We start from the raw sequence: 22,840 nt of genomic DNA on the forward strand, positions 1-22,840 counted from the left end.
GGACTGAAGAGCTTTGTTAAGTCTTTCCCCAGGCATCAGGGGTTTCAAACCCATAGACAGGGCACACTGGTGGTATCCCCCAAACCCTGAACAATTACAGCTGTTTCTCACAAGTGTTCTGCTTCAGAGGAGCATGTCATTCTGCCGTGAACTCTAAATTCATCAACAGGGAGAAGCATGCACAGGAGAAGTTCTGAAATACAGAGGTGGCTGAGCTGCAAGAAGACTGAGAGATGCTGCCACAGAGAGGTGCTTCTCCTGTTAGGGTCTCAGCATCACAGTTCCAAGAAAGTCTAAGGTAATTAGTCTACAGTGCATTTTAATAATTAAAACAGCACAACATGCAGGCATCAGAACATTCACCTCCAAGAGTCATTAAATATGTGCTCCTTCAACATTGTATGGGCAAAACAATCATGTTCCAAGGTCAACCACCTGTCCATCTGCTTTCTTGCCAAGTTTTACACAGTACTTTGTTAATAATAAAAGTATGTACTATGTACCTATGTAGTGTAAAAGCACACTAACTTTATTTTCAGAAGTTACTAGTGGCAAAGTACATTTTAATATATTTAGTACGGTTTTAATTCTTTAATTTCCATATTTTTAATATCCTTTTGTCCTCACATGTCTCTGTGTGAAAATAATTGTATTCTGCGTGGATATTAAATCTCTCTTGTTGCCTGTTTCAATTGTATTGAGTAAATACACATGTATAAATAATATGTAGAACAATGTTTTTCTTTTGTCTATAACTGTGACATGAAATGAAGAGCCAGGTCCTGATAACCTGAAACACTTCACAAGTCTTTGGACATTCTAGCAGACTCACAGGATCTCATAGCAAAATTGTGTGCCTATATTACGTGCAGGGGATTAAGATACTCACCTGATTGTAAGTGCTGCTTTTTTCCTTCAATAATTTCTTAATCGTTCAATTTCTCTTATTTTAAAAGAAAAATATTCACTTTTTTTTTTTTTACACATGAAGTGTCTATTTGAAATATGACAGGGTTATTAACAATGCATTGACTTCCATAAGAAAGACATTTTTAATCCATGAATGGGCACCCATCAGCAATTACCTACTATAATATACACTTACATCTCAGACTGATACAGAAACAATGCCAATGCCATTTAGTGACAAAGGCGCTCTCAGCATGAAAAAGGTCAGAGCAGGAGAGATTAGTGTGAAACTCTAGGCTAAATGAGTTTATTGCTCCCACCAGATTGCACTCAATACTGTAAACAGTAAGCTATTTCCAAAATCAAACACTTGCTATTTTATCTTTCAATCTGTCTTTAAAGGTACAGATACACTGATCCTTTCTCCACTTCAGTATTGCTTTTCAGCAAGTTAATTTGTCTGTGTACGGACTGGGTAAAATTCAATACGAAATCAAAATACGCTTTTCTAGAAACAAAATTAAACATGAAAACTCACTGCACTCCTGGGCTAGAAAAGATAACCACACCTCTGGGAAGCAGAGAGTCACAGGTTTTATCTGCCAAGACTTCCTAATATGTGAGCTTTATCAGGACAGACAACAATGACTTAGACCAGTGGCTTCTCTAAATTTTCTAGAGATTTTTAACAGCAAAACTGTTGGTCTTCTGTTCAGACAGACCATTTTATTCTCACTGTATAGTATCTACTACATACATGTTAATGTTACTATTACATATTAGGCAAGTATTATTAGAAAGAACTTTTGTTTTTAATAAGGAAAGAAACATGCAACTCGAAGTAATTGTGAAAAAGATTATCAAATTCACTTCTTGATTTTGGAAGAAATTGGAATTGTTTCCTCTTGAAGTGTTGTCTTTATAACATCTATGAATGTACCCAAAGGTGGCAAGAATAAAAATAAAAATTTCAGTTAAAGATTGGATTGAAAGCCTCCAGTGAGCTCAAGAAAATACAGTATTTTAAAAGCTTCACAGATAAACCTTCTGCAACACATACACAAAGCCTTTTGTCAGCAGCATTAATGCAGCAAAGTCTGGGGTTTCCCTGCCTGTGCTTCAGTGTGTAAAAAGAAAAACTGAGGCAACAGTAAGGAAATGCTTTAAAGTCAATGTGAGAGTCTGATTCAAAAACAAGCTAGGGAGAAATTTCATTCTGCTCAGGTAACAGGAACATAAAACGCATTTAACTGAACAAGAATGACCTTTATATTCTCCATGTGACTGAACTATGAAGTACACTCACACAGCAAGATGGAAAATTAGATGATTTTTACTTTCTGCCAGCATCACCGTACCAAAAAGCTGCATGGTCTACAGGGCACACATGATGGAGCCATGCCAGCAACTGCCATCATGGGCCTGGGACAGTACCAGAAAGCACGTATTGTGCCAGTGACCAGGGAAGGACAGGGAAGCAAACAGACAGGGAAGAATCCAGATCTCTGCCAACTCTTAAGATAAAAAATGCCATGAAATAGTATGTATCAAGATGATACTGATTTCTGTTGCATATCTTTTGATCCTTTCTGACCCCCAAGAACATGAACAAGAGATACAGGCAGCATGGATGGTAGCCATGATCTAAACTCTTTGCTGGGGACTAGCAGGAGCAAGACGGAGCCTCCTCTAGTTCACTTATGTAGGACTGAGTAAGGTGGGTGTCCTAGCTCCTCAGTTCACTGTTCTGGGCTCACCTACAGAAAAAGGCGTAAACTGTTTGGACTCTGAACACTAGTAAAACCTGTTTTTCTGCATCGCTGCTTTTTGCGTCCCACTGGAAAAAAAAATAAGGAATAAACTGTGTTTACAAAAGTAAACCCTTGTCTCCATGTCTATTTCTGCAGCTGGATGAAGTCCTACATGGTCCACACAACCCTATAAATCTCATTAATTTCCTATCGATAAAGCCATTCATAACAGAGGTTCCAAAGTACTTGGACATGTAACAGAAAAAGGGGAAGGAAAATCAAAGAAATCACCTTATGCTTCTGAAAAGAATATTCCCAACCAAACCTGAATAATGAAGAACAGAAGGGAAAAAAGAAGGCAGGGCATTCCTACAAAAAGTATCTGTGTCACAGTGCCTCTGTCATCTGTTCTCCCAGCCTGGTCATTTCATACAACATACCTTGTCCTAGTCTCTAAAAGCGCTGGGTAATCTCTAAAAATCATCTACAGGACACAAAACTCATGAAAAACCCTTCCTTCTCTTACCCTCAACTTCCCATGTTCCTCATGATATTCAGCTGTGAATACACCCTAGTAGCTGACAGAGCTTCCAGACATTTGTTTGCCTATTCATAAGGGATTCTATAATCCATTAAACATATTTTTTTAAAGCTTTTTTGTTCAACTTGACTGAAATAATGCTAATGTTGTCCTGACTGAAAACAAAGGTTTTCTACAAAATAACAGTCAAAAGTCACAAAACATCTGTTCATCTTACTTGGTCATATTTTTATTTGGAAAGAAATGCTCCTAAAATGTTTCATCATAATATTCACCAGATAGAATGATGTAAACAAAATTAAATAAGTTTATTCTATTTTGTTACAATAAATAAACAATAAACTAATCAGCTAAGAGCCAAAGTCAACATCTTCTACTGTGAAAAGTATGTTGCAATACTGGTTTCTCACAGATCTTTTGTTTGGATTAGATCTGAGGACATGCTGTCCAATTAAATGCCCAACTGTTATAATGAGCTTGAAAGTATTTTTGAATGTTGTAATAATGTATTAGCCTACAAAACTGACTGTAAGGTATGGGTAGCTTTCATGTACTGTACCTAGATTCTGAGATATTACAGTGATGCACATCTTTGTAATATACTAGGTGAATACAAACTTGACCATGGCCTGATTTAACTGTTTACGTTTATGCTCAGCCTGGTCACAGAAACAACTTTCTCATTTACTACTGTAAACTCACCATTGTTTTGTAAGCAAAAATTGTTAAAAAAACCCCTCTAAATTGAAGAGGTAAATTTTGCTACCAGATGTCCCAAAACTGCTTTCTAAGAAAAGCCATCTTTATGCATCCATTGTTCTCCATTTGTCTATGTAGTACTTCTATCTCACAGACAAACTACCTAAAATTTTCACTCTTATTAAGACATAATCTTACCTTTTTTTTAAATAAAAATGTTCAAATGTTCCTGAAAGTCTGGTTTTCTCTTCAATATACATAAATTAATGTATTCTGATATCAATGTTTTTCTCTTTCATGCCTCAGGAACACTTCACTTGGCACAAATCTATGACAAACAGTTCCACAAGGTAGTTAAAATACTTCACCTTTCTACACTGCTTTCATCAGTGGAATCCAAAGCTCTTTAGGCAGAACAAAAGGTATGCCTAGACTGATTCTACAGTTGGAGGAACCACAGCAGAGGCGGGGTAGTGTGTCTAAGTACCCTGCAGGGAAACGTAGCTTCTCTGCTCCTGCCTTAGAGGAACATCTGAGTCTCAGCACTGCAGCCTCCCTACAATGCGCCTGTAGTCCACAGTCAGAGGTGATGGGATGTGCTGGCCCCCATGAAGGGACCTACCACTGGCTCTATAGCTCCCCTAAACTCTCTTTTCAGTCCTTCTCCCAATTTATCACTTACCAGCTCAGTCCCTTCCTCTTAACCTGACTCAGCATGGATGGGGCTTCCTCTGGCTGGGAAAGGTGAACCTTGATCAGGGAGCACTGCAGTTCTCAGCTTTTGCAGTCTAAGGTAAAATGCAGTCTAATGTCACAAAACGTAACAGTCAAGGTCTGACCTAGCTAGAAAAGTGATGTCCTTGCAAAGTACATCTTGTACTAGGGCAATGGGAACCTAGGATCTCTGGTTTCCCACCAGTCCAGCCAATACCAGTCAGAAGACTGACATTAGTAGCTAGATGTCTTTCCATCAGGCTTCTTGTGCAGCCTGTCTTACCTGATTTTGGTGGTCTCAAGGGCCTGAACTAGAAACCACAGGTGAGCAAATGCAGGTGAAATGCATAGCACTCTGCCTTCCTCTAAAATGCCACAAAGCATTTAAAGATTGCTTGCTATTTCTCAGAGAAAAAAATAATAGAAATATAAATGTTCATAAGAATGAACATTCATCTTTTAATCTAAAAATACAAAAACAGGAAGATGGAATTTTGCTGCTGCAAGGAAAGGGCTGACATTTTCTTTTCTTAATGGATTACCCAAAGGCAACTGGGAGCAGGGTGGCAATGGTCAGTATCATTCTACTGAATGTTGCAAGGGATCTGTAAAAGCACTGCATCTCTCTCTTTGCTTTACAGTAATGTCATTACTATTACCTAGATGCAATACCTCAAGCTACTGTTGTGAAAAAGCTGAAAATGCAGATAATGTGGGAAGACTTAAAGCTATGCCAGAATTAAGGTGTGCTGGCAGGCTTAATTGTGAATTTTGCTGTATCTGTCAATTTCCATTATACAGACTTAACATATAATTTTAATTATAGACTTTACTTATTGATGTTATTAATTCAGGTTTAGACAATTGTGCTGATGCAGTTAAAGGAAATGTGTAAAAATAGATATTGATTTCCCATAATGTTTCAGAACATTTTTTAGTACGGAAGCAACTTAAAACCCTGCATTAGCAATACAAAATGCTAACACATTTGTTCATCAGGTGCAGATTTTTTAATTCTGTGTGACTGTACCCCAGGTTATAAAATGAATGTGAAAAAAACGTTGTCTCTTCAGATGTCTTTACTGCATAACAAAAGAAAAGATGGTTAGAGGGCACTTAAGTATTAATTATATTTTTGCACTCTTTATCCTTTAAGAAATTTAGCATTTTTAAGAAACCTGTTTTTTTTTTTTTTAACTGCCGGACCAATAAATGTAATTTCATTATCCTCCTCATTTTTTAATTTCAGAGCTACAATGTTTCATCATCTTATATATATATATATATATATATATATGTAGTGCCCACAGAAACTCTTTTCCTTCTTTGAATTCATTGGAATCCAAATTTCACAGTAGGTAAAAGAAACACAGCAGTATTTATATCCCATATAATGCTGATGCTGAACTCTGAAGAGCAGTGCTGCAATCTCTGTTCTTCAATACTAATTTAGTGATACTCTGCAATGACTTGTCAAAATAATGATTTCCTTTTTCTTCTATACTGCTTATTCTTTTCTCATGAAATTACACTCAAAAGGATTCACAGCCTATTTTTAATAGTAAATAAACTTGCTTACAATCTATCTACCACACAGCCTTTTAAAATAAACATTTATAAAGAGTTTTTGAGTCAGAAAACAAAGCAGATTTTGTCATCATCCACCTAGGAGCATCCAGAGGTTTGCAAACGGTCATTCTGATAAGTGGTCCAAAACGCAGTATCGTGGCACAATAAATTGCAAACCTGATTGTAATATAAAAATATAAACATAGTTGAATATGTTTATATCAAATAGTTTAATACGTTTAAATAATATCAAATATGCATAGTAAGCCTTTAGCCTGATTTGAATGAGCAATGCCCCTTTCTGTCAAACACATGAAGTGGAGCTTGACAGAAAACAGACACCCACAACTAACACCAGTGCTGAATTGGAACTTAAAAGAAACTTACATTTGACCACGTGCTTTGTCAGAGATTTTCTCAGGACTAAGGCAAGCAATGCTGTTTCTGGGACTCAGTACAGGGAATGTAAATGTCACTGCCAAAGGTGCATGCCCAACCATCAAAGACTGGCAGAGAGCAAGACAGAAAAGAGATTTACATTTCCTTGAGGCAAAAAAGTAGCCACTTGATCAGTCAAATACAGGTGACAGTAGGTGCTCTAACGAGAAGAATTTGTGTCTCGAAGTGAAACAATACTCATTCTAATTTAAAAAGTAAGCTAGACTCTCTCCTGGACAAGAATAGAATACACTGCCTTTTGTCCAGACCCCCTCAGCGGATGAGTGCTCCTATGCAGAAGATTCCCTCTCTAGTTCTAATCAGAGGTGTAAAGTATGAAGAAAAAAGAAACCCTGACCAGAGACAGCTTGCTGATTTAAACTCAGTATGTACAGATTAAGCATGGGTTTTGCTTTATTTCCTGTCTTCAATAAATATTTGCAGCTATGCTGCCTGTTTCAGACACTGACTAAATCTCACAGTTGCACAAACAGGAACCCCAGGGGTTATGGAGCATGTTTGTGTTTCCAACGCACAAGATAAATGGAGAACTGATGTTGTGGGACCAAGAGGGAGTATATTCTGGTCACAGGCAAGTCAGTTCTCTAGCCTACACTGAAATACAGGGGTACACACTTAGAACTGACATTTTCAGACTTGGGGAAAAATACTGTTTCATAAGCTATATACTTTTCATACTAGCATGTGTGTATGCATCCAAACAGACACTTGTCTGAGCACCAAAAAAAGGATACAATCGGTTAATCAAGTACTGTATCAGTATTAGTATGTGCTGCAAGGTGCATAGACATTTTAGAGGAAAGCTGATTATTATTTTACCAGACTCAAAACAGCCATAGGGTTTAGCAGTTTTATTTCTAACAAGTGACTGTGTGGCACCTTCAATATTTTGCAGCATGTGGTGTCCACTGCTACAGAACCAGCTGACAAAACTCCAACTCCATTCATAAACTGCCCTAGGTTCCCTTTGCCCCAAGGTTACCACCCCTTTGACCTCCTACCGTGGGATGGAAGATGCAAAAATACTACCTATTTCAACAAATTTATTTCATAATGGCACAACCAAAACAGGTGATATGGAATGAGCTTTGATGGGTTAAAACATTTGCAAGACCTATTTCTAACTTTGGTTTCAAGTTTTCGGATGCTGAAAAATTTCTTTAGGAAAAAAAGTCAATTTCCCTACTTTGATAACACAGGATTATGTTTACAGAATTAAAAAGCGGAACTATAGTTATGTCATCTTTTAAGCACCTGCAAATCAGACTTTTTGTCTTTGATATTTTTTCACAGTTGAAAAATTCAGAGGAACCCCATGAAAATCTAAGTATGAAGATCTGTTTCCACTAATGCACAGATTTGCAATGACATATTAAGCACTGCTCATTAATCCTAATTTGCCTTTCTAGAAATAGCACATCATTCATTTGTATTATGTACACTATGCAATGTAATGTTATGTACACTTGCACAAATTGGAAGAGTAGAAATACACAGTATCAGCTAAACCACCATATCCACTGTATTTAGTAGTAGCTCTGGAAAAACTGAATTTTAAATCATTTAATACCATGCTATTTGGAAAAGTAACCATGGCAAATACTATATTAAGAAATAGATCTTTACTAGAAATACACTGGATGGAGAAACTGTGTTAACAATCAATGAAACTTTGGACAAAGTAACAGTTTCATAGCAAAATTCCTGTGGAGCTAAATCAGATATATAATGAACCCAAATTTTCATTACTAAAAAAAGCCAAAGGGTGTAGGTGTAGGTTCCACAAGAGAACACATAAAAACACTATTTCATGGTAAGTGCATAAAAAGCTAGTAAGCTAGTAGGTTGGTGGGGGCCGCAGGGAGTATTGTAATTGAAAAACGTTTTAATTTTTCCAAATATATGTTTTCTCTACTCGTTTTGTTTTTCCTTTGTTTTTAAATGAATTAACAATTTAATAATAAAACTAGTGTACAGAAATATCCATTAATATTCTTTGTCTACCATATTTATGTCTCCTTATTTAGAGAAAGTAACTGTTTAACTAGCTGCCATGTTCATTCAGCACCACTAGAAGGTGCCCCTCCGTTGAAAGATAATTATTTCTGTCTGAATTGCTTCTCAAAGCTAGCTTTTCTCTGATAACTGTGGTACTGGCCAACTGTTTACACAGTTTGTAATTGCAGAAACCACCCATTATTCAACAGCAGGACCTCATATACCATAACCATTACCACAGCATGAGAATAATAGATCTGTTATCATTCATTTTCTTGATAAATCCAAATCCCAGCTGAGCAGGACTCCAGTTAGTTTTGCTGGAATGTGAGGCATGGAAATCATGGTGGAGCTGACGCACTGAAAAGAGCCACAGTTTCTGAAAGATTAGGAATCACAGAATCATAGAATCATTTAGGTTGGAGAAGACCTTGAAGATCATTGACTCCAACCGTAAACCTAACACCGCCAAATCTGCCAAACCCTGTCCTGGAGTAACTTAAGGCAGAATCCATCCTTAGAGAAACATTTGCATGCTTGTCTGAAGTCTAAAGTCTGAAGTCAGAAGGAGAATCCAACATTAAAAAAAGCTGTAAGATAGCCATACAAGCTATCATAAGCATATGATCTACACCAATTCCACACCAACACTATCAGGACATCAAAATCCATCTGGAAATCCAAAGATCAATAATTCATACACAACCTTATCTGAGCCTCAACCAAGTTAAGATTTAGTGTGTTATCCAGAAAGGCATTCTGATAACTTCTGGGTACACACAGACTGCCTCTATAAGTTCTCTGCATATACAATAAGAACCTTAACTGAGAACTGAAATAATTGCACTTTTTCGAATAAAAACTTCAGCCTTCACAATATCTGAAGAGTTTTAAGTTTGTGTCATCTGGGATTGGGTAAGATTTTGGTAAGAAATGGGAAAGAAAATAGAAAATTAGGATAGACTGACCAGCTAAGGTGAGATCTGACTTTTTAGCTCTAAACTTTGGACAGTCTAAAAGGGACCACTCAGTCTGGGCATACTTTGAGAGTCTGGATTTCATCAGCACTTTTAGCTCAGGAAAACAGTCACTAGAAAGGACATTTTCACTGAGAGAGGGTAAAGGAAGAAAGTCACCATGCAGCTCAAACAGTTTAAACCATTAAAAACTAAGGTCAGCCCCCAGCAAGAAGCTTTCTGCTGGTAAGGAGACATGCATGTGGCCTTTCATAAATTTCAGTATCACAAGGGAAGCAAGCACAGTATAATCCTTCCCTGAAGCACTTTGCAGAGACTACTGCAAGAGGCAAGCTAACTAAGCTTAGAGGCTACTCAAATAGAGTCTGATTCACCAAACATGTCTGAATTATCAAAATCGAAATAATCAAAGGAGAAACGTGCTGGTGAACTGTTAGGGAGGAAAGCCTTTTCTACCTACCTCTGTATGTTAATATGGCAAAAAGTTGTTCCCTGGGACTACAGAAAAGCATTCCACCTGTAAAGGTGCATCTGTCCAACTTTTAGATGAATGACAATTTATATAGTTCAGGATCTAAGAGAAAGAGAAATAATAAAGACATGTCAGTGATGCAGCTTTCAGGTCCAGAATGCTTTATGTGCAGCATGGCAGTGCACAGCATCTTCATCTTCAAATAGCCAAAAAAGAGCTCTCTGTCTTGAGACACTAGTGCCTTAACAAGGAACAGACACAGAAAACAGTACATGGCACTTGTTTCCTTGAATGTATGGATCACTTTCTCAGTTTTGCTGCTGAACATTTCCAGATCTTTCAGAGGAAGATCCTTTCCCTCTCAGAGTAAGGAATTCAAACCTCTTCAATAGAGTCAAAAATGTCTTTGCTCATTTTGTAGTTGCATTTATTTTAGGAATATCTTGTTAGACTACATTCAGTACATCCTATGTGTATTGAAAAATAATCATAAATTTTGTCTTGAGGCATTGACAATGACTCAAATTACAAAAATACCAAGTGAGACTTCTTGAGAGGTCTAGTTATAAAGGAGTTCAATTTCAAACAATATGAATTATTCAGTTAGAAATGAATAATGCCTTTCATAGTGCCAAAGACACCTAAGTGACACTGACATACTTAGCAATACACATGTTTTTCCTTCTCTGAGGAAGTGGTTTTTGAAGAACTTCACCTTTCCATCACACCAAGGAAATGACTAGAACAGGCTTAACTTGCTTCCCTCAACAAGACAAAATAATGTAAGATTGCTTTATGGCATGTCTCTTGAGGAATGAGGTTTCTAACTATAAAAATTAAAAAGAGGGATTAAATATATACTTACACTGAATGTACCTCAATGTAAGTAATGTGCAAATTCCTATGGGGAATTTCTACGGGGAAGAACTCGTACAGTATCAGTGGAAACAGAAGAACTACAAATTTATGAGTGACCACCAGAGGACACAATACCAAATGAGAGTTTTTCAGCACATGTATGACAAAACCACAACATTTAAGACAAAAAGGATTTTGACTCTCTGGAGTTCATGGGTATTGGTAGAGCGCGGAGGTTAACTTTTTCAGGTACGCTGTTGGCCAACCCTGCGCAGGCAGCAGTGGTGCAGTGTAGCCCCTTTGACTCTGAAGAGACCACTGATGCCTGCATTCATTCTGGTAGGTACCACTAGCATGGTGATCAGAAACACAGTCTCGAGAAGTTTGCTTTTTTATCTGCAGCCTAAGAGATGGAAATCTGTATATATCCCCAAGAGAGTAGTACTCCTGGTTTACTCTTTGAATTTAGGTAGGTCACACAGAAGTGACCTCTAATTTAGATAAAAATTGATCCACCTTTGGCTGCCACAGAGAGGAGGCGCATGAGATAGAAGCATGGCCCCAAACCACTTCAAAATTGTCTAAACTGGTATGCATCAACAAGAACATCAAGCACAGTGGAAGGTATGGAGAAAACTATTTGCATAGACTTTATATTTTCATTTGCTATACAGAAGTGATACAAAATTGAATGCTGTGCTAAGCCCCTAAGCTCCTCCCAGGCCAGAAGCTTCACATAAAATACTAGTTTTCAGTTTCTCCTTCACCTTCTATACCTCCAGCACATTACACTGTTAAGAATAAATTAAGATCCATATTTTTGTCACTTGTATCTATGACCAGAGATTAGCAAGAGCGCTAGGATATTTATGGGTTTTAATTAAAGCTGGGATCTCTCAATTTTTAGGCCTTGTGCCCTTCTTCTCAAGTAATCTAAAATTAAATATGGTTGCTGCTGTGACTCTCTAGGAACACTTTCCTCAGTCTTCCCTCATCTACGCTCTCCCTGACATAATTCTTGTTTTCATTATTTGTTTAGCATGTCTGACTTTAGCTGAATCTTGTACATTTAGTTTCTGCTTTGATTTCGTATTAAATCAAAGTGTGCTTCTCAGTAGACACACACTGCATCAGTCCCAGAAATAGAAAATATTATTTAGCATGTGCATAAGTGAGCCAGAGCAGCTGTCCACTTTGAAAGATCGTATCCCAGTGTTGCAGATGAAAGATGAATTCAAGGCATTTTAAAAGACAGGCGGACCTCGACAGAAGAATCTGCCTCTTTTCAACTAATAGTTTGGTTTTAAACATTTTATTTTTTCTGGGCTTCAGGCAAATGGCCAAACCCAACAAATTTCCCAGTATCTTAACAGAAGTAGGAGGATGAGGAGGATGAAGGAGTCAGTAAATTTGGGTACATATGAAAATTTGTGAAGGATTTGCCTCTTAATAACAGGTAGGCAGGAACAAAGACTACTGCTAACTACTAGCTTTATAATTTGTCTTCAGAATGACTGTCAAAGGCATCTAAAAATAGACATATTTTTGTTTGAATTCTGAACAAAATGTTGGGGGATGGGATACTATTCTGAGAGTTATTGGTACAGTCTTTGCTATTCCTATGCCTTTATCTCAGCATCCACAACGGGCTACTGAGTCAGCAGCATCACTGGTTTAACGCATAAAGTCTGCCATATTTTAAAGTCTTATAAATCATAATAAGAAATAGCTAATAATCACATCTAAATCAGATACTTTGCTATAACTTACTCAATGGTCAATTTGAATATGACAAAGACACTAATTTTTTTTATCATTCCAGGTGATTATTTGATAGATACATCTAACAATGCAGATAAGGCAATGTGCAAAACATGAAAACATGACTGTAGCTTGTAATTTTTAGCTTGTGTCTTAATGAATTATTTTTCTGCCTCTTTATTTGGATATATAAAGTAAGAAAACTTGAAATTCCTGCTTTGCTGAGCTAAAGGGAGGACACCACCTTAAACATGTTAAATATTTTGGATATTCATTATTATAATTAAAATACCATCATAACCATCATTAAATTACCATCAGCATTTTTACTGGGAAATTTCAGAAGGAGAGTCTTGCTCCCAAACACCTCTGCAGTCATCTGCTCCTAGGCTGTACTGCAGCGACTGGTCTGCTGCAAAAGTGAAAGTCAGTTCTAATGAGGCCTTCATAATGGCACCAAGGAACCATAAGGTGCTGGTGATTGGGCAATAACTGAGGGCTATTTGTGGATTAAAAATTAAAAGCATTCCTAAAAGGTAGGTATGTGATACATGGTGAAACTGACCCTGCTTAGGACTAAAATGCAGCTGTCTCTGGAGCGAAACATGATAGATGGGTAAGAACATCTCACCTTACTTAGAAAACAAAGGAAAGTATAATGCTTTATCTGAACCAAACTTTGAGAAAATTTGGATGAAAAGTCCTTTGTTTGTAAAAGCTTCACACCATCATTGCTTCTTACAATGACTTACTCAACACTTACTGTTCCTGTCTCAGTTCACCTTGCCCTGAGGCTCCGCTGCTACCTCTACCCAGACGCCCACTCTGCCCCTGGGAGGCTCCTTTCCCACACCTGGGAGAGTGTGAATCCTCAAAGCAGAAAAGCCTCTGCTGTTCCTGCCATCCCCTAGCAAGGGCTGCCCACTGGGGAACAGGGTACTGCCCCTTCTGATGAAAAGAGAGAAAGAAGAAAGCAGAAAACTTGTTTTCCAGCATCTGAAATGAGGTTATATGCCTCATCTGCCTCAGGAATCACATTTAGAATACTGTGCTGCTGTCTCATACGGCACAATTACTGATACCTCCTCCTCAAAAGTCACTCTGGTTACAGAGTACATTTCCAATTATTTTTTTTTACATTTGCCATATTCAAAATATCTATAAGAAATGTATAAACCACACTTACTACTTACTAAATAGTTCTTAAATCCTGAGAATCTATTCAAAGTTTTTTAAAGCCCAGAATGTTGGGCGTTTTCCTTCATCTTGGAATTTTTTTAAAAAACAATATATAACTTTATAAGACTGACATACAGGCTGACTTAGAGTCACAGCAGAATCACACAAAAAGAAATGTTGCCTGGTACATTAAGGACCTTCATGCCACTCTGACAGCCTAAGGGGACTTTTGAAAGGACACAACACAACTAAGGAGAGATCAAGTTCTCCTTGGGGCTCTCCATCAGGCACATGGTGAGGTGATGTTCCACACTAATATCCTCTCCATCTCTTTGCTGTGTGGAATAAGGATAGAAAAAATTGGCCCCTGCACTAGGTTGCACCTGCACTATGCCCATCAGGCTGCTTCTGCTAGGAATAAGCTCACTTCTATTTCTGGAAATCGGGGAATGGAGACATACTATTCCTGTAAGTGGCAGGCATCATTCCAAACTCACTCTAGTCTCAAATGGAAAGAAAAATCTGAAAGTCACGTCAAAAAGATCAAAACACAGAGTTGACACATCAATACGAAGTAGCAATGAACTTATTTTTAGTTTTCAGTCACTGGATGCTAAATATTCTCTCAAGCCTTCCCATTACGGATAATCTGACACATGTAGCTCTTCTCGCAGTCTCATGCTGCTGCTTGGGGAATGGGACATGGACCTCCAGTAGAATCAAAGCTTTCACTGAAGAGGGAATAATCTTTTTTGTAGCTACCTGTAGTAGCCTGTACCTCTCCTGTTAAACTCTATCTTACTACCCAGAGGTAATATGGTATGAGACCGATTCCACAACTAATGCTAAGAGCAGAAAATGGCAGTCCTCTTATTGAGCCTGAAGAGAGGAAGTAGTAACATGTCATGGCTCTTCTGAAAATACAAGAGTAAAAGAAGAAATTAGGAGGTCACCTGCATGCTTTTCATTTATATTTGAAAGATCACTTGTGGTGTCCCTCATGAATGATGTAAAGTTTATTTTTAACTGACATCTTAATTACTGGCAATGTGCCAGAGCTGGAATCTGATGAGCCTGCACTCATTCAGTGGCTGGCTGTGAGCTTCTCCCTTTTTGTACTTTTTGTTGAGGATTCTGGCTCTCGGAAATGCTTGCTCACAGTCATTTGTGTGTTATTATTAGCAAACTGTTAGATTGGCCCCTTGGCACACATTTTGTAGGACCAAAATAATCTTATTGTATTGCTTCAACATTTTACTGGAAACAAAAGAGGTGAATTCATTGTGAAGCAATCACAGTAGACCTTGAATGCCTTCAACAGCATTAACTCGATCACTGTTATTGAAAATCATACTGAACAGCATCTTGAACACAGTAATTTTTTTACCAGCTATCACATTAGTTGCTTTCTATTAGGCTGAAGTCATCAGTGGAAAAGGCAAGAACAAAGTTGCTGGATATTAAGTGACAGATCTTATGGTAATGTAAGATACGGAGCTGACAAAAGAAAAGAATATGCTCTATCAATCAGGTTAGAATTTTATGCAAGTATTGCCATACACCCATCACTTGGTCCTACAGATGGTGGCACAACTGTTCATGTAACTACTATCAAACAAGAACAGGAAACAAACAATCTGGCTGAAAAACAACCATGTAGAAATCTTATCACATCTTCTTTTTTTTGCAAAACAGATTGCATTTGGTTCATTAGCTATTGCACAAGCACCACTATGAAAGTGATATGCCACAGCAATACTAGCAATACCGCAGCCCAGATCTGACACTAACATGACCCCTAATTGTATCAGGATACTAATTAATCATGTATGTACTACTGTACCAATTTATCCTATGTCTGTTAGCTCCCTAAGAGATGCACTTTTCTCATGTAATGCACACTTTAAGTGTATTGATACACACCTTAACTTTCAGCATAAAAGCAGACACTGAAGAGTCTGTTTATAATAGGTTTGCAGTATCTTTTACAGCCTTCCAGATAAGATGTCTGACAAAAAGAGTAATGCTTTCAGACAGCAGGTCCTCGGTGGGTGTTTCGTTTGAAACTGTCTATCAAGAAATTGCTCCCAGCATGGCACTCCTGTCCATTAAAAAATTTGCAACTTTAGTGGGTACTCACAGCTCACTGCAATTCCTATGATTGCTTTATTTATTTAGTCCAGTGTCTATGAAGCTCAGATTATCATTTAATTCTAAACAAACTCCAAACTGTGAACATTTGTAAGAGAGCAACCCATTAAATTCAACATTTATTCAACAGTTCTAATTGGCTTGCAGTATTATGATGATTCCCATTTTAATAAATACCGCTTTAGTTCTATATATCTTGTTTTCCACAATATATTATAACACATGAAGCATTTAGTTTCCATCCACGCAACTTAGAAAGGAATTTAAAAATATGAATCTAAGCACATGCATTGGCAATTGAATAAAACCCAGTCACTGTAATCATGGGCTTTTAATCAGATTTGAATACATCTTTACAATCACTTAGAATCAGAAAAATGGGCAGGTAGACACATGCACACTTTGTAGTATGTCTTTAAAAACTGATGTATGTAATTTGCAGCATAAGCTAATGATTATAACACATGGAAAACAGTCAAATCAAAGATGCTGGACAGAAAAAATGAAGATACTAATTTTCCAAGTACACTGCCAATTTATCCATGCTGCTAAAAGTCTATTCAAATGAAAGATGATTTAAATTTAAATGATAGATCATATTTATATATACACTGATGGAAAACACACAGCCTGAACTCAGAATTTGGACCTGAGATTGGAGTACAGAACTGCAACTGTGCATAGACTGAGAAGGTGCCAATTAAAACATACACATTCTACACACTAAAGACTGTTATTTCCAGACAGTGGCCCAGAGCAATATGAAAAATGTACAAGAGCTTATTCAGGAATTTCTTTTAAGTTGGGATTTAAGATCTGAATGCATTTTCTGAATGCACAGTGTTATCAAATGTGGTCCATTTGTAAGCTCTTTCTGCTTTTAATAAAGCAGAAAATAAATCAAGAAATGTCTTAAGTAAGTGCAAAGAATTTACCACTTTTCCCTGCCTCAAGTAACTTTCTTCTGCAGAACAAAATACAACAGGGGTATATATCTTTATTTTTTATTTCCTCAAACTTCCAATAATCATCTATGACCTCTCAATTTCTGTTGCAAAATAAAAAGCACAGCAAAACACAATACCTAATCAAATAGAAGATAAGCTGAGTGATGAAGCAAAAGAATATAGTGGATAACAGGCAAAAGACAATTTTTAAATTCCATTTGTTCTGACCATATGCCATAAAGATATAAAGAATGTACTAGATAAAGGCTGTTTTCCTTGGAAATATTTATCATGGGAGATGTTTATCAAATGAAGTAAGTTATTTCTTGACTGAAGAGCAAGAAACATAATTGTTTTCTAATCTTAAGTCATGAGCAATGTCTTTAAGGAGTCCCTGAAGAGGTTACCGTTCAAAGGTTGCAATGAATATTATCAACAGAAGACATTCCACCATGTCATCTAGTCAAGATCTCTACTTCTCCATAACATGGTTTACTTACCCCCTTATCTTTCTATAAACTCAGAAAGGTGAAGCCTAAATAATATTTCCAGTACCCTTCTCTTTCTACTTTTAGAATCATAACATGCTTGAACTTATTTCTGTTATTTTTATAGTTCATGACAGTCATGGCTTTCAGACAGTGACTGTTACAGATAGTAAACTGTATTACAATGCAGTTCTAGCGACACTATTTTTCTAGTTCATATGCAAACTCAGCAGCAAGAAATACAGAAGACAAGGGACAAAAGAGCAGGAAGGGCATAGAGAAAGAAAATCCTTTCCCTTCCTCTTCACCTAAAGTGAGATTTGCAGACTAATCCTTCTCAATTTCAATCTGCAGCCTATACTTTGAGCCAAGATTTGACAGAGGAAGATTGACTGGTGCTATTTGGTTTCCTGGCTGCAGGAAGTTATACACAGGCCACAAGAAACAACCAGTCACAGTTTCCTCTACAAACAAAATTTAGCAGAGAAAAAATAAATAAATGAACAAGGATTAAAAACCAGAATGGTTCCAAGTAATTATAAATTTTAAAAAAGGTTTAAATAGAAAAATAAAATAAAAGCAGCAGATTCTTTAAAAGATAGACTAGGAAAATTAAAAACAATAAAGGGCTGAATTCATTAAGCACTTGATGCCAGAAGATCCAGAGGGCATACTCAATGAGGATCTCAACAAAAAGAGTGATTTCTAGGTAGTGAAGACATTAAAATAGTAGCAAATAACTGGCAGGAAAGTTTTCAGCACGAGCTGTACAAATCTTCTGGAGACCTAGAGATACACTGAACCTGTAAACCCACATCATCATCTCATCAATGCAATTGCTATGTGCACTAGCTAGTTTACAGCTAGCATGGCCACATCAATCAGCAATACAGTCAGCTCTTCAGTCACACAGACTGCCATCTGCTCTCCGTGTATCACAAGAAACAGCATATTTCCACTGACACACTGTGTGGGTGCAATCCACACAACATAGGGCTGCCGTGGCCCCCAGCTATCTTGGCTGCATAGTCCTTGGCTGTTTTATCAGCACTGGCACTCAAGCAATCACATCAGTTCAAGGAGCTGCTGTAGACAACAGCAGAAGCAACTGGTTTTCCATGGGATCAGCTGCCTGAGCTGACTCACTGCTCCATCACCACATCAACAAGGCTCAAGGGAGGCACCAAAATGATGTGGCTACAGTTAGGAGGGTGAGACCATGGCAGATCTACATGAAACTCAATGTGCAGCAACTAGCCTCAAATCAGATTGTGCTTATGCTCATATTGGTCATCCAGACCATAACCGTAAATATCCATAAGCCAGCACTGCCATCACGGGTAGGAATCTTCTTAGTTTTCTCCCAATGCTGATCCCATCTTTGTGCTGCCACAAATATCAGTATGATCAGAGACATGATCCTCACAGAAATAAAAGATGGGTACTGCTAATGTGGGTAAGGTCCCTATCCTGTTTCACTGAGCAACTGCACAAAAGCACAAAGCAGCAGATAACCAAAGACTGGGGCAGACATTCTTCTTTCGGCAGTAATGCTGATCCAAGAAACTTTAAAATTCATGTTAAGCTACATCCTATTTATGATACATACTTACAAATCCAGAAGGAATTATCATAATAACCTACCTAGATAGTAGAGAATTACTCTGTCGTCAGACTAGAACATATTCCAAAAAGTTCACAGGTCTTGATGAAGAAGTCACATCTCAAAAACTTGTTCTACTGATTGTCTAGCTTTTCACTTAAAAGGAAAAGTGCTGGCTATTTGCCACTTTCAAGCACTGGATCTTGCAATACATGTGCTGGACTGTCCTTCAAGTCTAATTTGAGCAAGTCATCCTCTAATCTTCCCTTTATCCTCTCAGTCCTTTCACTGTAGTGCTTATTCTCCAATTTTATTACCAGTTTTCCCTAAACGTCTCCAATTTAACAAAATCATTCCTCAATTGTGGAAGGAAAAATTGAAAACATTGCAACAGTGCTTATTCCAGAGCCCATGAATTAAGGTTAAATGTCCTCTTTATGGAGAGATTTTACATTTACCATTAGATTATGGTAAAATGTCCACCAAATAGCCATCAAGATGCTCAGCTATTTTTCAGATTAAGTGCTTCAAGGGAAGTCTGTATTAAAAGAAGTATCTTAATGTGGCTTTGCTTGTTCCTTTCTTGACATAAGAGCTTTACATTTGATTTACTGACACAATAGCGGCTCGCTCTCTATCTTAATAGAATGAGACAGACTAAAGGAAATGGCCTATTGCTCATTTGCTTCGAGGTCTTCCAGTAACCATTCATCCTGCAGTCCTACCAGTATAAGAATATAGGACTAGTCCATCAAGACCAGCAGTGACACACCTAGAATTAAATGTTTCAAAGCATGGTGCAGCTGTCAGGAGTGAAGCAATATTATCTGTGACTCCTACTTGTCTCCAAAATTTAGAGACAGCCTTGAGCCCTCAGATGCAACATTTGCATCTCTATATATTTACATCTCAATTCTCACTTTCAGAATTTAATCCAGGGTCATTCCATTCCTTTCAGTCAGTCTGTGTGCAATAAATTCCCCAGTTTAGTCACATCTTGTGTATGAAAGCATTTACTGTCATGTTTTTTTCCATTTCCTACCTTCACATTTACACTGACTTGCTCTTGTACTAAGAGACAGGCAGGTCCTGCTTCTCTGAAATTCCTGTTTTCACATGGGAGTTCTTCAGCACAGCTCTGCTAATACTAACAGCCTCTGCTTCCACTTATGTGACTTTTGACAAGACATGTAGTGTCGCTTCCCCAAGGAACAATGTCTTTTGTGCAGACTGCTGAGATTATATAAGATTTAAAAATTGGTCTGAAGATGCAAAGGAGTATATTTATACTATTGAAAATCACTGACCTCTCAGGTATTTAAAACATGTCATCTTTCACTATTTTTAGACTTTTTTGACTAAAATCATTGTGAGTTATGTTCTCATAAGTAGACATGGCATTAATTTCCACGATGATGTAACTTTTGATGTACTGAGTTCTATACAGCTCTAAACAGTTGAAGCAATTAATAGAAAAGCTTACAAATTTTAAATGAGGTGAAAACTAAAAGAAGTCAGAAAGCCATAATCAGGAAGTCAGTAGGTGCATCATGTAACTTACCAAACAGGCGCTGATGGAAGAGAAATTTCCCAGCTATCAGTCCTGTGAGAATGGCAAGCAGCCACAGAAGTACCTTCAAAAATCTCCAGCCTCCTCCTTCAGGGTATTTATTTGTTACAAAGGAGAAACAATTACCAACAACAATAACATTGGCTTCTGTCTGACTGTGAGATACTGGGTCCTCAGCAAATATTAAGAAGTTAAAGAAGATCACTAAGTAAGCCACAACTAAGCGAGACCACGGGTGCTGGAAGTAGTAGCGGAAGTCTTTATCCATCCTCAGATACTGCAGAACTGTTCTTTGCCTGTATGTAAAGACAAAAATGTACAATATTATATATAGCTAGCATTCTCAGAGCTTAGGAGATACCTGAGCGTTACAAAAATCAAACCACTGTAAACCTGTCATCAGTAATTTTTAATACTTCAGACTTGACTAGCAATGAAAGTTTCAATCAAAAGATACTATTAGATTCAAACAGAGAAAAACTGAAATTTCTGCCCATTCCAATGTAAACTCAACAAACATATATACATTATAGCACAGGATTTTTAGTCTCAAACATTTCTATACTATCTCTTTAAAATGACAGCTCCGTAATGGGGCATGAAAATAAAGCATGTAAGAACACAACAGGGTAGGTGAAACTCAAGAGTGCCTTTCCAGCCACATCCCCAAAAATACAACACATATTTCAAAATGTTCTTGCTAAGCCTAAACTGAATCCTTCTGCTTATAGGAGAAGGATGGGACAAGCCCGTAAATCCAATGAGGCCTTCTACTACCTCATCTCCTGAAAGCTTACAAGCATTTACCCCAGGAACATCATAAACTCGTGTTTAAATGAAGGAATAACATGACGGGAAAGTTGCTAGAATTAATCCTTGCAAGTCAGGCAAGTCTGTGGAAATCTTTTCATTGACTTCAGGGAGTACACCTATAATTAAGCAAGTTTTCATAATCAGAAAATAAGAGAGCCCTGAGCACAAACTGTTTTGTACAAATACAAAAACTGTATTAAGAAACTTGCCTACTTATGAAGTACTGCTAAGGAAAAACGCGAGTAAACATTTCAGTTGCTTGCCATTTGATTTTTTTTTTCTTTTATTCACAACAAATTAGTTGTTTCATTCTGTTGAACCACTTCGTATGCACAAAGATAACAAGGCCTTTCTGTTGTGGAACACTGCAATTATTCAAGGGACACAGAGAGAAGGAACTAAAAAAAAAAAAAAGTATCTAATCATATTGCTGGTTTATTACAGCATGATCCTTGAAGGATACGGTGTACTCAGCTGAACAGTACAGGTTTTCTCAAATGCCATATGCCCTGCAGGAAAAATACCCCATACATAAATCACAGCAAAAGACCCCAAAATCCCAATCAAATACATCTGACTAAGTATCACTTTGCAAAATTACAAACGGCTTGAATTACAATGGTCTCCCTTTAGGTAGTCCCTTCAAAATTATTCAACTCTGTAATCCCATTTATATTTGTAAAATTACAAGGAATCCTGTACCTATTAAATCAAAAGGATTAAAGAACCTCTCAGCAGATTCAGACAATGCATTCAGTGAATAATAAAAATTAATAATGTCCCATTATGCATAAAGTACATATAAAAAAGAAAAAAAAAAAACAAAACCAAAAAAACACGTCAGGCAGTTAAAAAGTAGGCACAAGGAACCGTCAGACCTTTGAAAACTTTATGAATAACGAGATTTAAAGCAAGGGTCATTGGCCCAGCAGCCTAAGAAAACACCAGTTTGGGAGATTAAACTGCCTTTAGAGCCATAAGGATGCCCAAAGCTATTTTCTGTTCTCCGTTCTTCCTGTTAACGGGAAGAAAAGTTTTGGTATTTCCTTAGGTGTATGAACCATCTTAAAGCCCGAATGGGGCTGGAGATAAACAACTCTGTGTCCTGACATTTTTGGCAGCTGCCGGACACTCGAGAGTTAGTTCTTAGACACCCAAGTGAAGCGTTTCAGCGCAGAAGCAGCCAGTATTTGCAAGAGCAGCAGCGCACAATCGCTAATAAAAAGCCGGCTCTTGACTCCCACGACGCCAAAAAGGCGGGTGCCGCCAAAGCCGCGCACCGCACGCCCACCGCAACCTGTTAAATCGACCCCTCTCGCCCTGCCCAGACCTGGCGACCCGCGGCCGCCTCACCCCGGCGCAGCTGCGGGGGCTCCGGCCC

The 22,840-nt window shown here is 37.7% G+C and overlaps 1 protein-coding gene across 1 annotated transcript in view; it reads right to left on the reverse strand.

Moving 5' to 3' along the window:
• Nucleotides 1-22,840, reverse strand: part of TMEM117 (transmembrane protein 117) — a 241,730-nt gene that overhangs the window by 203,890 nt on the left and 15,000 nt on the right. The window contains exon 2 of the mRNA XM_026841040.1: nucleotides 20,638-20,942. Coding sequence (XP_026696841.1) covers nucleotides 20,638-20,942 — 305 coding nt within the window. The remainder of the gene's footprint in view (nucleotides 1-20,637; nucleotides 20,943-22,840) is intronic.

Source organism: Athene cunicularia (genome assembly GCF_003259725.1).
Source record: "Athene cunicularia isolate RWA chromosome 1 unlocalized genomic scaffold, athCun1 chr1_part2, whole genome shotgun sequence".
Lineage (NCBI taxonomy): Eukaryota > Metazoa > Chordata > Aves > Strigiformes > Strigidae > Athene > Athene cunicularia.